The 17155-nt window shown below is 39.6% G+C and overlaps 1 protein-coding gene across 1 annotated transcript in view; it reads left to right on the top strand.

Annotated features, from left to right (window-relative positions):
* Positions 1-2307: 2307 nt before the first annotated feature.
* Positions 2308-17155, top strand: part of SCAPER (S-phase cyclin A associated protein in the ER) — a 159477-nt gene continuing 144629 nt past the window's right edge. The window contains exons 1-4 of the mRNA XM_086620331.1: positions 2308-2363; positions 4398-4473; positions 7961-8078; positions 15168-15238. Of these exons, the coding sequence (XP_086476457.1) occupies positions 2308-2363; positions 4398-4473; positions 7961-8078; positions 15168-15238 (321 nt within the window). The remainder of the gene's footprint in view (positions 2364-4397; positions 4474-7960; positions 8079-15167; positions 15239-17155) is intronic.

Genomic DNA, 17155 nt, shown 5'->3' with positions numbered 1-17155 from the left:
AGAGGACTGACGATAGGAGGAGGAGGAAGAAATACAAATAACTGGAACGATAAAGCAAGCAAACCCAAAAAGTCATTCTGTCCTTTACATTAGGGAAAAATCTGAAGCTCAGCAAGAGGGAAAGCATAGGAAATCATATACTTTTCTTGATAGTCAGCCTATGTCAAAACACACTCCAGACGCTTCCCAGCAGGCAGTTAATCAATCATATAATAAAATTAAAGATCATTCTGGTATGGATGCAGGGGAAAAAAAGAGAGAGGCTCTCATGTTCCCTTCATATATTTAACCAAGTGCACAGCAAATGCATCACTATTGTAACTTGTAAGTAAAAAGAGGGTATCAGTGAAGCTATTTTTAAATCAGAATACAAGTCATGCCATATAAAAAGCTTTTATGCGCTGAACTTTCTGACTTTTCAAAAAAATCCTCCCTTGCCTCAAGCCAAATTGCATACAGCCTTTCACAAGTCTGTTTGGAGCTGTTCTTTCAGTCACAAAGGAGCTGATGTTAGAAAGTCATGTTCAACACATGACTTTTTCTCTGAGATCTGCAAATGCAAATCTGTTCCTGTTAAGCTGTCAGCATGACAGCGGTTGGCCAGCAGTACAAACAGTAGTTTCTTAACAGTTACTTCTAGCAAGTGAAGTTATCCGTCTGGTGTTTAATAGATTTTTTTGACACGTCTATATTTTAGTTTCATAAATCACTGCCCAACTTGAATAAGCCTTAATTTTCTTTAATGCATGTCATTTATACACTTTCAGAATAAATGGATTTACAGTAGTTTTATTTAGATAGGCTTCCATTTTTACGTACTCCCCTAATTGTTTTTATCACATGTAAACAATTTAAGCTGCAGACGAGACAGTCGAGTGCATCTAAGACCAGCATGCAAAGATTACCCTTCGTTCTTCAATTATAAAAGTTGTTAGATTTTGGCATGTGGATTTAAGTAAGGAAAATAAACAAGCAACAATTTACTTATAATCAGGTTCAAATACCTTGTGTTTGGATTTCAAAATGGCAGTCATTTGTTTTAGTAGTGCCCAAAAACCACTTTCGGAGTGTTCTAATCAATTGTTTTCTAACACCTTGCACAAGGTATCCTGAAGTATTTTAGACTCTGCAGACATTACAGACCTGTTTTTCTACTTCTTTGCATTTAGTGCAGTTTTTGATATCTGAGGAAATAGCTTATAAAATGAGTCTTCTGATGTGGTATCTGATCTGGCATTGAAACAGAAGAGCAGGATTTGATGCGAGGCCCAGTGCCATGGTGCTCTGCTCAGCTGCAAACCAAAGAGGCACTTGTGGAAACTCGGACAAATGATGAGTTTGTTACCAAACAGTGACAGTGTAAGGGATTCGGGTGGGACCTTCAGGGGCTGCCTGGCTCAGCTCTCTGCTCCCAACCAGTCAAGTATAACTTGTGTCATTTCTGAGACGTGTTTGTGCTGCTGTTCCTGGAGATGCAAACGGAACAATATATAAGCTCCCAAGCCATCTGCCCCAATCCTTGCATTATTTTTAATATTTTGGAGGTGGCAACCTAAATTGTCCTGGCTACAATTTAGACCTCTTACTCCTTATCATTGCTGCTGCAGTGGGGGAAACAGATTCTCCCTCTCCTCACAACCACACTTTTACACGCTTGAACACTCCTACCACATCCCCTTTTGTCCTCTCTTCTGGCTAAACAGACTCGGCTTGTCCAGTATTTCCTCACGATGCATGTTTTCCAGGCCTCGGATCCCGCGAAAAGGCCTGGCCGCTGCCCAGGTGCCATCCTTCTCGCAGCAGTGCCCAAGCGGGACGGCGTGCCCGGACTGACAGACACCTCAGGGCCAGGTCCCGGTTCGCTCCCTGCCCGCACATACGCCCCGTGCATGTACACAATTATTTACTGGCTGGCGTGTATTCCACGATCTCCTTTTTCCAGACCCCCCTGTGGTGAGGAAAGCGCTCGATCCTGAGGGACCCACCGCCTTCCCCGCAGCGGCTCCATCAGCGGGAGGCGGCGCCTCGGGGCACTCTCACGGGGCTGACAGGGCAGCCCCGAGCGACAGACGGCCCGGCTCAGCCCGGGGAGCTGCGGGCGCCTCCGGTGCGCGGCTCCGGGAACCCTCTTCGGCCCTTGCGAGAGGCGCAGGCGCCGCAGCCGCCCGGGAGGCGGGCGGGCAAGGTGAGGGCGATGCCTTCACCGGCGCGGGCGGCGCATGCGCGGCCGGCGGGGCCTGCCCGGGACGGGGGGAACACGCGCCGCGCGCGGCAGCGGGCGGGCGGGCGGCGGAGCGGCGGGATGCGATGACATCACCGCGGCGGGACGCGCGCGGGCGCGACGGCGCGGCGCGGCGAAGAGCGTGAGTGGCCGCTCCGCGCGCCCCGGCGCGGGGGAGGGGCGCGGCGGCGGGGCAGGGCGGCGCGGGGCGCGGCGGCGCGGGGCGCGGCGGCGGGGCAAGATGGCGGCGGGCCAGCCCTCCCCCTCCTCCGCCCCGCGGGGCCCCCAGGCGCTGCCCCTGCGGGCGGCTCCGGGCCCTCGGCCTTCTCCGCGCAGCGCGGGGCCGGGTGAGGGAGCGAGGCCGGTTGCTGCAGGCGGGCGGGACGGGGGGGTGTCGGTCAGGCCTTCCCTTGCCTTGGCGTGTGGGGAAGCTCGGCCGGGCGCCGTGCTGAGGAGCGGGGCTGCAGCCCCCGGTGCGCCCCGCCGCAGCGCTCGGCCTCGCGGCGAGGGGGCTGTGCTCTCCACACAAGCCTGTGCCCCTCGCTCCCGCCCGAGCCCGCGGTTCTGAGCAGGGTCTGTGAGGAAACTTGGGATCGCCCAGCCTGAGGGAGATGCCTGTGCTGCTTCTGAGCCTCCCAGTGCCTCCAGGCTGCGCAGGTCCACCTTGCTTGTGGTGTGAAAGTTGCCTTATGGAAGGGAGACGCGCACATACTGAGAAAAGTCGCGATAAACTCTCAAAAACTGCCACACTGTATAAGTATTTGCACTTTAAAAACTAGTAACGATGTTCATAGTTCGAACTGGTGGTCTTCCTTAGCTGTCAGAGAGAAAGTCCTGGCTACAAAAGCTGATAGAACAGTAGGTCTTGCAGCGTACTCGGGTAGGATTTGCCTTTCCCACACATTCTTCTAGACACAGATTCTTGTTTCTAAGTTATTTCCAGATGCGCTGCAGTACTGGGAGAATTCTTGACCCGTCAGGTTTTTTTCCTCAAATACATATCTCTATTTAATGAGTTTTTATTGCACTTTGATAATAATAAAATTAATTTAGAGGGCAAAAGCACAGTTTTCTAAGATACCTCAGTGTTGGAAGTCTCCTCGTGCTGGGCCTATCCTGATGTCTGAAGCGATGCTGAAATACAATCCCACTTTGTTTTCAGACACTCAGCTTCCTTCAGCCAGCTGCGGAATGCTTCATTTTCATAAGCTCAGTTAGTTGCCCTAAAGCATACAAGCAAGTGCAAATCGTAACAACCGCCTGTTTGTTGACATAAGTTTTGGGTATTTACTTTTAGAAAAATGAGCAATTTATGAGGAGTACAAGATGTAATATGAGGATTGGGGAACAGCCCACTTAAAGCAGTATTGCTAATGATAAAAACCAACAAAATCCCACTTTGGATCAGATTAACCTTTAATCTTATTCTGTTACTTAATTTCTGATAATTTATAAGTGTCATTAACTTCTGGTTAGCAACTGACTCTTCATAAGAATAAGAACTGTTGCAAGAGAGTGTTTGCACTCTAACCAGCAGCTGGCTAGAATGTATTTCAACCCCGAAGCCAAGGGTTTAATTTTAGTTCAGAATTGTTATCGCTGTTCTGCAAATTTGTGATAAACCTGTAAATCTTTAGTCCTGTGCACTTCTGCATTTGTGGCAGTGGTTCTGTAGTTCAAAACCAGATAAAAGTATTTACTTTCTGAGAGTTGACTTCTACAGGAACCATCATGTCTTGCTTTCAGATAAGAACCGAAGTTTTCCATTTTATTTTACTTCACCACTAATTATCTGATACCGATTTCTTAGTGTGTCTCTGGCTCATTTTTCTTTTTGAACTAAACCAAATTGCCTGGTTGTCTGTCACAGGACAACCTTTCAGTATTGCAGAGCAGTCCGTGGAATGATTTGTTTTAAAGTTTTAATATTCTTTGCACTCTTTGCTGTCTTGCTACACATGCATTTACATTTTTCTTGGAGTCCTTCTCTTGTTTTCTGCTTGGGCCTTTGACTACTTTTAATAAGGAGCAATGCAAACACTTTACAAATATAGCCATGTTCTGAAAACCTTAACATGTTCATCAGGTGTCCGTGACATAAATGCTTCTAAGAAGCTAAAATTAATTTTAGAAGTGGTTTAAGTGAAAATGATTAATTGCATTTGTTTTGACACAGGTATGAAAACTCAATGGGGTCGTCCAAAAATGTAATAAGTGAGCCTGTTGATGTGGAGGAAGGCTATAACATGATGGTAAGACATTCAGCTATTATAGCTGTGGTAGGAGTTTTCCTACTGCAAGAAAAACTGAATTGTCATGTTGGGATTCATTGATAAATGAGTTCATTTGTGCCTTCTCTGAAAGTATTGATTCTAGAAACTGAATCCATTTAATTTATTAACACCATGATGAGAAACCTTTAAAAATGAATTTTACTGTAGAAGAATTGAGTATTTCCTCTCTTTTTTGCGTAATTTCTAGTTGTGTCAGTATATAGTTTTTTTGCGCTTCAAGACATTTGTTTCAGCTGATTGCCATTTTAGACTTTTTTCGTCCCACCTCTGCTGTAGTGTAAGACCTTAATGTTTGGCTCCACTAAGAGTGGTGTTCTTTGGAGTAGCTGAGATTAGAGCTGAAGTCATTCATCCAGCTCTAATGAAGTCATTCGTCAAAGTTTATTCTCATGGAGAATGCAATGGATGAAACTGGTGGTTTTGTTTACAGGAATGTATTTATTCTCTCTTGGAGAATGCAATGGATGAAACTGGTGGTTTTGTTTACAGGAATGTATTTGTATATTTGAACACCATTAAACCAAGAACCCTCATAAAAAGTCTTTTAATATTCATAGCCATGCAAAGAAGCAGTACAGACCAAATCACCAAAATCTGCTGTTTAAGGCTAAACTAATTTGTAGTCACTCGGTTTGCCTAACAGATGATTTTATTTACAGCACTTTGTAGAAGGTGACTTTTTTGGGTGGTTAGATAGCAAACAGGAGGGGTTCAGGTTGAGGAAGCAGTCAAAACCTGTGTGTCAGTATCACTTCACTCATATGAAGGAGGGAATTAAAACTTGCTCTTGTCTAATCAAATGAAATGGCTGTGGGGATACCCACTATGGCCTTTGGCACAATAGTTTAGACTTCTCTGTGGCTGTACGCTTCTTTATTGCTAACTGTCCTGTTAAGACCTCCATTAAGGGTTTGTTGTTTTCTTTTGACTGATGTCTGACTTAATAGAGACTAAAACTTTAGGTCAGGCTCTGGTTTCATGATACAAGGTGCTTGGAAATGTCCTGTTAAGATACTTCTGCTTTCTTTATAAGCCATTCTGGTTTGTAAAAAAAAAAAAAATCGGTTTGATGTGGACTAATGCAAAGTTTTACACTTACTTGGGAGTAATGATCTCCAGAAATAAGGATGGAAAACAACTGTCTTGGTGGCAGTTGTGCAGAAAGGAACCTTGGGATTGTTGAAGGTCATGTGTGCAACAAGAGAAATTCTGCTTAAGTATTAGGAAGAGTTGAGTCTGCTCTGACCAGGGACTGGGAGATTAGACTAGACCTGCAGAGGTCCTTTCCAGGCTTTGTTATTCTGGGACTGTGTAAGCCATGCTAATTTATGTGTGATATGGCATAATGTATATGTTATGATTACATCATAAGTGATGAAGAGGTAATACCGTATTGCAAAAAAAACCCTCGTGTCATTTTGACATGATTAAATGATAGTAGTATCTGTAAGATTTGAATAACCTGTCCACAGTATTTAGCATTGAAAAGGTCTTTGTTGGAAGTATTTGTATCTGCTTTTGGACATTGTCTTTCAAAGACAGATGTGAATCTGTTGGAGGTAGTCTGGAAGAGTAAACTGTAAGTGCTCAGGTTCAGAAAACTTGAAATCTGAGATCTGAAAAATAGAAGGAAAAAGATTAAAGGAATAGGAATGGTAAGCCCAGAAGATAGGAGGACCAATGGAGGATGAAAAGGAACATAACAGCACAAAAAATAAAAGGGAAGAAAAAGAAATCCAAGTGGTTTCCAAGTCCTCTGTGTGTGACAAGAATGAGTAGGCTTATGCTGTGTGAAAGCCATAGTTAAATGTTGCGTAGATTGTGCTGAGTGAACAGTGTCAACTGATGGATTTAAAAAAAAAAAAGATGCAATAAATGAGGAAAGATTTGTTTGTTTACTTATTTCATTTTTGGCGGTTGGAGATGCCATAGATTAGCTTTACTTCCAGCTAAGTGAGTGTTTGGGTCTTTTTTTTGAAGTTTTGCGAGTAAATTAATGGAAAATGCAGTCTGCACGTTCTTTTGGTTTAAGACAGATACATTTCAGAGACGATTAGGTTAAAACTATTTGACCAGTTTAGTACAGATGCTGTTTTTTCACGTGCTTTGCCTGGGTTTCTTTGGGCCAAAAGGTATAATTTGCTTTATTTATTTCATGAGGTTTTCCAAAAGTTCACTTACATAGCTGTGCTATTTTTTTCTTTGTTTTCATTGAATTACTTGGTAGATCTGTGGAGCACTAGATGGCACACTGCAGCTTTGAAAGAAGTGATTGAGGACATCTGGATGAGAGAAACCTAAGTTAAATATTATTATATAAGCACTGGAGTAAAAGCAGTTTCATTTGTGTTGTGTTTCCTACCACCCTAATAAATTACAGCCACTCATCTGCTATATTAATTTTTACTGTATTTTCTTTCTAAAGATGGGCTAGTGCTATAAAACAAAGTGGTTGCAGGCTTGATGGTAGGAATGAAAAGAGGAGAAATGTGTCTTCTGATTAGTGCTGTAGAAAATCAGTCCGTTCGTTCCTAAAATAGTGTTTAGATTTATGTGCCTTCTTTGCGGTTAGGTTTGTCAGTGTTTAAAGATAACTTGGTCAGCAGTTTTGTGCTATCGTGGTGCATAGATTTAGGGTTATAGTATATAGCTTGGCTTTATTTCAAATTATTTTCTGAGAAATAACTCGATACGCTGTAGAAGAGGCAAGATTTTGTCTAGAATAGAATAGACTATTTCAGCTGGAAGGGACCTACGACGATCATCTAGTCCAATCTACTTGACATCTGTCAGTTGATACAAATATTTCTTAACATATTTGGTTTCAAAGGTCTTGCAGTGGCGTATTTTGCAAGTGCAAAGAAATATCTTTATTAGGTGAATGAAGCTCGTCCTCAGTGCCTTTGAACAGCTGTAGCTTTCTAGTAATAACACAGCTAACTTTAGTTGCCAGGAAATACTTCCTGGGTTCTTGTCCTCTCAGTGAAAGAAAAGTGTATTTTTTGTACATGCTGGATGGTTCTAATAAATCTCGTGCCTTGCTCCAGACTCCAGTCAGCTAACACACGTATTTTGGTCTCATGCAACTTTTATCTTAAGTAGTTAGTTCTAGTTAACACAAGGTAACTAGAACTTTTGTGAAGCCTACCGTGATGGTCTAGCGGCATTGACCATCAGTTAAATGGAGGTTAAAGATGTGTAGTGTAGACATATCCATACTGAGGGCTGGGTAGTAACTGTCATGTCAAATTGATGAATCAATCTGCTTATCATGCAGAAAAATGGTTGTGAAAATGAATACGGACACCTGTGTCAGATATTTGGGGAAAATTCAGTACCCACACGCCCCACCTTGGATGATTTAACCACATATTGGATGAAGTAAACTTATAAAACCAAAATTTATATGTATTTTTTTTTCCATCCCTGTATTTCTTGTTTTCAGGCTTCTTTCCAACGCTCTAATAGCCATGACAAAGTGAGGAAAATAGTAGCAGAAGAGGGACGTACAGCAAGGAACCTAATTGCGTGGAGTGTTCCACTGGAAAACAAAGAAGATGATGGTATGTATTGAACAGTCTTCCACCAGCTTTTGCCACTTCCATCCCTTTGTCCGCTGGAGCTGTTCACCTGGAAACATGTTTCTTGCATAGGATTTCTCTATAAAAAATAAATAGTACAATTTTAAAGCTTTTTTCCAAAATGGACCCTGCAGTTGACAGATCACTTAATAAGACCCTCGCAGTGACAGTTTAAAAACTGTTTTCATTTTGTTTGTAAGCAACATCTAAGACTGTTCTCTTTTGCTGATATTATCAAGATACTTGTGTAATATAATAATGTTGCCTTAAACTGATCTCTTGTAACATGGGAATTCAGAACTGTAGGGATGGCTTGGAACAATCCAACAAATTGTTCTCTGTGCTCTAAAACAAGTAAGTTTGAAGGTTACTTTTGGTATCGCTTCAGTCTTTGGTAAACATCTGTGAAGAATCTTTAGGGAAGGGGATGTGCGGGGACAGCTTTCCATAACGCAAGTCCTCAGAACAGTTTTGTTACTGTTGTAATATTCTCTTGTGGTATGATGACTTAAGGAGCCAGGAATTGCCTGCAATTTTTATACTGCTCAAGTTGTTCCAGATGTCAGAATGCCGTTTTTGAGGACTCCATCTCAAGTATTTTTGTAGCTCACATGTCCCTGTGCAGGTGCTGCTGCTTTTGAGACTGAGGCAGGAGCATCTAAAAGTAAATTTTTTTTTGCTGTGAAGGTAGTTGAACACTGGAACAAGTTGCCTAGAAAAACTGAGCGATCTTCGTCCTTGGAGATGCTCAAAACCTGACTGGACGTAGTCCTGGGCAGCCTGCTCTAGCTGACCCTGCTTTAAGCAGGGAGGTTGGACTAGATGATCTCCAGAGGTTCCTTCCAACCTCAGCTGTTCTGTGATTCTGCCAGTGGAAAAGATATTTCTGTGAAAAGTTATGTCTAAGTTACAAGATAATTAACCCTATGTCTGAAGCAAACTGATGCAAAGTTTAAACTGTCTTTTGGCTTGCTTTATGCATTAGGGTATATTTGTGAATTTTTAATTTTTTTCTTTTTAAAGCTGAAAAGTCTAAAGTCTCTGAAGACAGTAAGTTGCTTGAAAACCTGTTTAGGTGTTTGTACGTGGACAATTGTGTAGGTTTCATTAAGGAGATGATGTTCAGTTCAGAAGGCATAGTTGTACCTCTGTTCAACAGTGACAGGCAGAATGGCAGTTAACTTAGGATTGTCAGCCAAACATCCTAAACCTGATTACAAGTGTCCACATTTACAGGCTTTGGCTTCAGGTTCTGACCCGTGTACTTCAGCGTCGTCCTGGCTGTCTTAATACATTTTGTAGAGAGGCGTTTTTAGCAAGCACTAACTGGTCAGCAGAAAAAACATGTACCGTGGATCTTTGTTAGCTACATGTAGGAGGAGAAAATGGAAATAACGTAAAACTTGAGCGTAACCTGACCAAGTAGAACACGTACCTCTCAGCTTTGGATCCCATGCAGCAGCAGCTCAGGTGCTTATCATGAATATGTGGATTTTTAAGTGGTCCAGTTCTGTGTTCTTGTGACAGCCTCATTCACGTCTGTCTCCAGAAGGTGGATTCATCTATTTGCCAGTCTTACATTTGCCTGCATGTTCTTGAGTGTGGTAGTCGATCCGTTGTTATTATTGGACTAATCCCATATGTCATTGAAGCAGAATAGAATTGGGGCCCAAAGTATTTATAGATTTTGAATCTCTAAATTTACTTTTACTTTTTATTTATAAATTTAGATTTCTGCCTTTTGGGGAAGGTAGTAATATGAACAAATATATGTGAAAGGAATGTGGAGTTTATTTCTAACTGGTTTTGAGGTACTTGTGAGTTGATTCGATTTCTGTTTAAATTTTGTAGTAATGCCTTGCTTGTGATATTCTTTTAGAAACTTTCAGGTAAGACTTTCTCCTTTAAAAATGAGCGTATGTGAGTTGTAGATGAATGTTTGCTCTAACATTTTCTGCCAAAACATGAAGAATGAACGTAAAAGTGAATTTTTAGCCTTCGTTAAATAGTTGTTATGTATGATAATTAAAATCCAAGTAGCTATATTCATTTCCTTCTTTTGGTTGTATTAGCACCATTGTAATTTTAAACTTTTGGTCACTGGTCCTTTCTCCTTTTTAAAATATCTTCATTAAATCATAGGCTGACCTTTTTGCACAATGCAAAGGGCCCAATGATGATTGCCTGATAGAAAATTTCCCTGTGGAAAGGAACTTGTGGCTAATGAAAGTCTGGAAGGGCCAGATCCTTTATCTCTTGACCCTTGTCTTGGCACAGGGGGTGTATATGTTGGTGTCAGTGAGCTCTGACTCATTTTATGCTGATCTTTCAATATGTGTTTTGTCCCTGAGGAATGATATAGCAGTATTATGAATTAGGACAGTTCTAACTCATTCGGGGTTGTGTAAATCAGGCCAAAGGTTCTTGGTGCAGTTTCTTCTGCTTGTAATGTTCAGAGGTATTGCTTTGACAGCAACAGTATTTAACATTTTATATTATTTACTGTTATTCATTATGAGATTATTTTTTTTCTACAGAAACATGGTATGGGCATTTGCTATTAGTAGAAGTAGTGTTATAGAGGGTTGATAAAATACTGGATTCATTTTTTTTCTGTTCATGTATCCTTCCTTTTTCTGTTTCCTTTAAAAATTGCATGCTTGTGTCCTTACCATTTAACTTTCCCTCTGAAAGACTTGTGTATTTTATATATAGGATATGGGTAAAAGAGCAATAATGAAAAGAATTCAATCAAAACCTTCAAGTTCCTTAGTGGAAATATATAGTGCCTGTCAATAGAAACATTTCCTTAAAAAGGAGAGAGATTTCTGGGAACAGCAGGTAGCACTTCTGTTAGGTGTTTTGGAGCAGCATGCACCCTTTTATGTCAGATGCAAAATCGTTATTACGAGTACAGGTCAGTGACATGAGACAATCCAAAACATAGTGGCAATGGTCTAGAAGAGGTATTGACTGTTTACACATTTCAGCTGTTGAAATTAAAGTACTCCTTTGTAGAATTCAATTAGATGCAGCAGGTTCTGTTGGATACACTAATTAACAATACGGTTGGCTTTGTGTCCTAGGAGGAGGGCCTTATACTTGTGAAGAATTAAGTAGTCTGATATTCTGTCTCCATAATTAAATTTGCATTCCAAACCGATGGCCACCAGTTGCCTGTTGCAGTCACTTAGATCTAGTCCACCTCGGAAAGCTGTGGTCAGTCTAATGAAGGACTTCAGGATTTTTTTCCTCTGTAATCATTTTGTATACCTAACATGAAATTTGAGGCACTGCATGCAGATAAGCACTACCTACATTTTTTTTTACAAAATCTAAGATACAGTATTAGTAAGAGTTAAAACATTCCAGAGGCTTGATATTTAAATGTTAATAGGAGGTAAGGTGCCTCTGGAACTTTGAGAGATGTGTCAAAAAATTGGAAAATCTTATATTTTTAACTGTTCCCTTCTAATTTCCTATTTGTTTAAAATAATTTGGGCTCTCGCCACATAGAATTTATTTGTAGATTAAGCGTTTCAGAGTAAGGAAACATATTTTATTGGTTGAAATGTCCCTGGCACGCTTTGGAGAGCCTGCTGCATAATCAACTCCTTTAGCAAGAGCCGGCTGGAGTAAATAGGTTTTGCAGTGTGTGATGAAAGTCATGAAACTTGGATCTCTTTGGCCAAGTAAGGAAGTTGTAAGAGTCATGACTGAAAACACTGTGTGTAAGCCCTGGCAACACTGGATCTGGTTGTAACTGGCAGAATATAACATGAAGGGAAGGGTATTCTTTAAGGCTCCTAAGTTTCAAATCTTGAATTTCACTGAAATGAATGGGAATCCAGTCTAGTGCTGGTAGATGAATACAGGGCCATTATGTTCTGGATGAAACAGTGACAGTGATTTGTAAAAGTGATTTTGTGCCAAATATATTGCTGTAATTCAGTCTGGAGGTGGAAAAACCTGGAGAATTTTGCTTATATCCATGTTTGGAGGTAGTAATTTCTCCAGATCTTTAGCATTGTATGGTTAGAAAAATCATATCTACTGCTGCTCTACAAACTTCTAAAAAGATACGATTCTTAATATCGTAATATTAGATATCTTAATATCTTAATATTGGAAACCTCAATGTGCTTCCTTGATTAAGAGGTCAAAAATAATCAGTCTCGTCTGGTTGCTTCCTCCAGGCAGATGCGTCTGCGTTACTTTAGATGAAGTTCAGGCAACCGGGTCTTATCCAAGCCTCATTTTTGTGAAAATATTTAAGGTGGACAATTGCACCAGCTGGGCTATAGGATAGATTCTGGAGTGCAGACTGGTTGTATGTAGCAGTGGCGCTGTAATGTGGACTGACTGTCTCACAGGTTTTATAGGTAACGTGGAAGAAGAGAGGTGACGGGGTAGGTTTCTCACACTGTATAAAAACTGGAGTAAAACGACAGAATGCTTACCCAGTTGTGTCCTCAGATTCATTCAAGGAGATTAAAAGAAATATAAGTGAAAGTTGGTACCATTCCTGCTGAAGGTCTCCTGATGAACAGTGTCAAAGGCACTGAAACAACTTACACAGTTGATCTCTGCCATAGTGAGAGCAGGAATGAGGGCTGCTAGTAATCACTAAGTTTTAAAGGCAATTCCCACGTTTCTCACATCAGTATGAGAGATACTATCCAAACTATCCAAAAAAGAGAGATGAGAGGGATGATTGTTAGTATAAAAGACAGCTTTTGAAAATAGTTTATCAATGGCTTTGTTTGGAGATATGAGCACCTCAGCTTTTTGTGACAGGAAGTCTTCACAAATCATAAACCTCATATTTAATTACCAGAGAGAGAGGAAATGGACTTCAAGTGTAAAATACAGCTGTAGCTCTTTGAATGCTGCAAAACTTGGCTACTTCATATATTTCACATTGGCAACTTAATGAGATGATCATCTTTGGCCTCTATTGTTCTTTTCTTAAAATTCTGTAAATTCTAGCAGGTAATGCCCTTCTTATGTCGTCGAATGAGTTCTTGTGCATCTCATAGCAGTGCTAGAGTTGTGTAGTTACATACCAGTAGTAAACTTAACATACAAGCACTAAGCAGTGCTCTTGTGTTGTCACTGCTTGTGAACATAAAAGGATAAAAGCAGAAAGGAAGACATCTTCAAATAACCAAAGGCACTTATTAGAAGAAAAGAATAATAAAGTTCAGAAACGTGGCTGCTGCTAAAATACAAAACCCTTTGGCACATACACCTTCAGATAAAATTAGTCCTTGCCACCTGGTATTTGCTATTAAGTTTGCAAAACCTAGCATTTACGTAAGTTTTGTTTTCTCTAAATGTCTGCCTTATAATAGAAAGTGCCTGAAAACTTGCTTTTGTCTTTACAGGGGACTTTTCAGACATTTCCCAGTTCTTAGACGAGGGATTAGTATTCTGTTTTTTGTATAATCTAAAGAAACCACAACTTTTTTTGGTGTTCATTGCTGTTTTTTAATTTTAACATGCCCATATTTGTTTGTAAGCCTTTTTTACCATGCAAGTTCTGTATGCCATTGCATTCAAAATGTTGTCTTTGCAGAATGTAAATAGTCTCTGAAGAGAGACTTGGATTAAAATATTTCAGTTATAATAATTCTGACGTGGAACCGATCTGCAGTTTAAGCTTGTTGGTGAAAAGGAAGTTTTTATATGTATGGTGGCTGAACAAATTTTTTTCCTGAATGCTGCTAAATCGATTTCAATATATTAATTTGTACCTGTTGTTTTGGCTAATGTATCATTTTCAAAATGAATTATCAAGCAAATAATTTTTAATTTGTTTTAAAATTAAAGGCCTTGTTCCCTGGAATAGCCAATGATGCAAACCAGCTGTACAACTGCTTGATTAAGACAGGTTTACAGCTGCTTTGCATAACCAGAGCCATGTAAAACAGCTGGACTGTGTTAGGGAATTTGGCCTAGGAACTGTTAAGAACTCAACTGGACAATTCTGAAATTCAAGAATTTTCTCCGTGGTCTAGGAAGGAACTATATTCAACTAATGCATTTACTTGCCTGGCTTCATCCAGTTAAATGATCTTGAAACTTTTATTTAGATATAATCTATGCTAGAGAGTACTCTTGCCATAGTATTTTGTCCTAACATGCTTACGTTTTTGGTAATTGGATCCTGTGATTTTCAGGTTGTGCAAGTTAAATACTTAGTTGGAGGAATAAAACTTAAAAAAAAAAAATTTTTTTTTATTACCCCTGAGAAAATCTCAAAGATTAAATGCAAACATGTCAGGTGGGTCTAGGCTAACACAAATTTATCCAAGCAGAGATAACTCTTAATCAGTTAAGAAATTGCCACCACCATAGCACTGAGACCTAAAATCATCTTTTTTGACTGTGAGACTTTAAACTGCTCTTGGAAGCATAGTTGCTGAAGTCACTTAATATAAGCAGTGGAGGGAGACAGATACATTTGAGAAGGCATTTCAGATTTAAGGGGAATGACTTGTGCTCTGTGAATGTTTTTCTCTCTTCCTTTGGCTACCTAAACATAGCTGAACTAAATCCAGTCCGAAGTTCTGTTTTCCCCCATCTTTCTCGGCAGAAAATACATAAATCTACCAGTTGGTTGTTTGAACAGTTTGAGAAAAACTAAATTATTACATTTGTTTTTCCTAAGAAAGACATTTCTTGTTTTAATTCTGTAATATCTGATTGAATAGTCATTCAAGGGCAGACTTTTTTTTTAATCTGGGTAGAAAACCAGCATCATATTCGACACGTAGGTTGTAATGATGATTTTCGGAGGCACTGAGCACTTAGAAGTTGGATTATCTTTGTTTAATGAAGTCTATAATTCTTGACTTTCTTTGTAATTTTTTTAATTTTCTGTGTGTTTTCTGGCATTATCCACCCTCTGAACTGTGAAATGTGTATTTGGAATATACAGTTTTACAAATCTCTTAACTCATAAATTGTGCCCATCTCAGTGCACTGCAAGATGAGATATATGCATTTTAGAATACTCTATCTAATTAAAATCATTATTGTTGATTAAAACAGTTGCTTCTCCCACAGGAAAATCAAAATGGCAAGCTGCTGGAAAAACGAAGAGGGTGACTCAAGGAGCACACAAGACTGCAAAACAGGTATCTGCTGATTTTTTATTATGACATAAAAATTACGACATAAAAATAATTTTTTATATATCACTGATACATCATTGGCTGAATAAAACATATATAAAACTGCATATATTTTATTTTTAAAGCATACAAGTTTCAAAGTCAAGTATTCAGAAGTTTAAAAAATTCTAGAATTTAAGTTATCTTCGTTAGACTTTACTTTTGGCATTTTCTGACTTCTAGATGTGTGACTTTTTGGCATTAAAGTTATTTTAAGGAAAGTGCTGTTCAATAAAATGATACAGGATATTCTTCCTCTAAGCATGCTGCTTATACAAAGGCTACCTTTCTGCCCAATTCCTAATTTAAGGAAATGCTTTATTTCTTCACCTCGTGTTAGTGGCTGAAGGCAATATATCCTGTTTTGGAAAAAATTAGTCCGGGTGAGTAAAATTTCCAAGAGTTATGACTGGAAAGCGAGTCCAAATGAGAAGTGTCAAGAAGAAACTGCTCTTATTTTTATTCATGTTTTTTCTATTTGACTGACAATTACATTAATAAAATAATACCTCAATATTTCTCATGTTTAATATTTTTAACGGTTGCTTTTCTTTGATTAATGGATTTAGCCATTAGTACGGCTGTAGCCATTTAGTATTTTGAGACAGTCTGTCAGATTTTGATAATATGGCATATGGAAGATGTTATTTAAAAAAAAAAAGTTCTGCTTCCATAGAGATGTATTTGCATTGTTTAAAACAGACATGTTATTTTCTCATTTTAGTTTAGCAACTATTGACCTCGTGTTCTGTCTTCACATATGAGTATGTTACCAATACTGTGTATCCTGGTTTTCTTGTTCTGGGAAGGTGGAATTTTATTGATGTAGTTGAGGCTCCCTGTAAGGGTTTACCCTCAGAACGCTTTGGGTGCAAGAGTAGTGTGCTGCACAGTTTGGGTTCTGTCTGTTTCAGTCACTGGGATGGTGGAAGTACTGAGTTTTGAGGAGAGTCCCTGGTTGTTTTCAGTGGCTCTGCTGTACGACACTATTGTAGGAACAGTGCATTCCGAGTGGGTGCAGTTAAGGTTTGAAATGGGCTGCCGAGTGTCTGTGCATCTTGGCATTTAAATTTGACATTCAGCACCTTTATTTCTACTGCATTTCAGACACTGGATACTGCTCTAAATTGATGGGGTTTTTCTTACTTTTATCAAGCCTTCAGCTTTAGTTTTCCTTTACATGTAAATGGGCCACTAATCTCAAGAAAATAAACTTACAAGAGCTCTTTTATATGATCTTATCAACCTCGTCTTCCTCTCAGTAGTGTGCTGTTAAATCTACATTCAATAAATTTTGACATCCTGAGAATAAATATACACTTTATACTTTCCAGAACTCCAAGGCAAGTTACTGAAACTATTTTGGAAAAAAAAAAAAAATTCCCTTTTAATGTCACTTTCATCATCCATCCTGAGTTACTTGACATGTAAGAAGGAATATTTCCATGTTTCTTAATGTTAAAGGCACAGAAGTTTTGCATTTTCTGCAGCTGAAGGTTTGAACTATCAGTACAAGTGAGATAATATGAGCTAACCCCTCTGATTCTTTGCTGTTCTTGGGTGGGTTTGTTGTTCTAGTGAGGACAAGCTTCAGTGTAGGCCTGTTAGATCATGTCTGTATAAGCTGTCATCACGCTTTGGGTAAACATACATGTTATTTGAGGGTCAAGGGGAGGCCAAAGCAAGCTATTTTTTGATGTGTTTGTTAACACTATGATTCTATGACTGATGTTACTGGGTTTTTTTGTGTAATGTGCAATGGTCTGCAAAGTTGTTGAATGTAGATGAAATTTTGGATAAGTGTGTTCTCAAAGGCTAAGGACTCTGAGATCGCTTAGAAGATTCAAAAGTAAGTACTTATATCTAGTTAAGAATGATCTG

The sequence above is a fragment of the Tauraco erythrolophus genome, chromosome 14 (genome assembly GCF_009769465.1).
Source record: "Tauraco erythrolophus isolate bTauEry1 chromosome 14, bTauEry1.pri, whole genome shotgun sequence".
In the NCBI taxonomy this organism is placed as follows: Eukaryota; Metazoa; Chordata; class Aves; order Musophagiformes; family Musophagidae; genus Tauraco; species Tauraco erythrolophus.
Note: the sequence above shows the minus strand (reverse complement) of the source record. Positions and strands in the feature narration are given on the sequence as shown.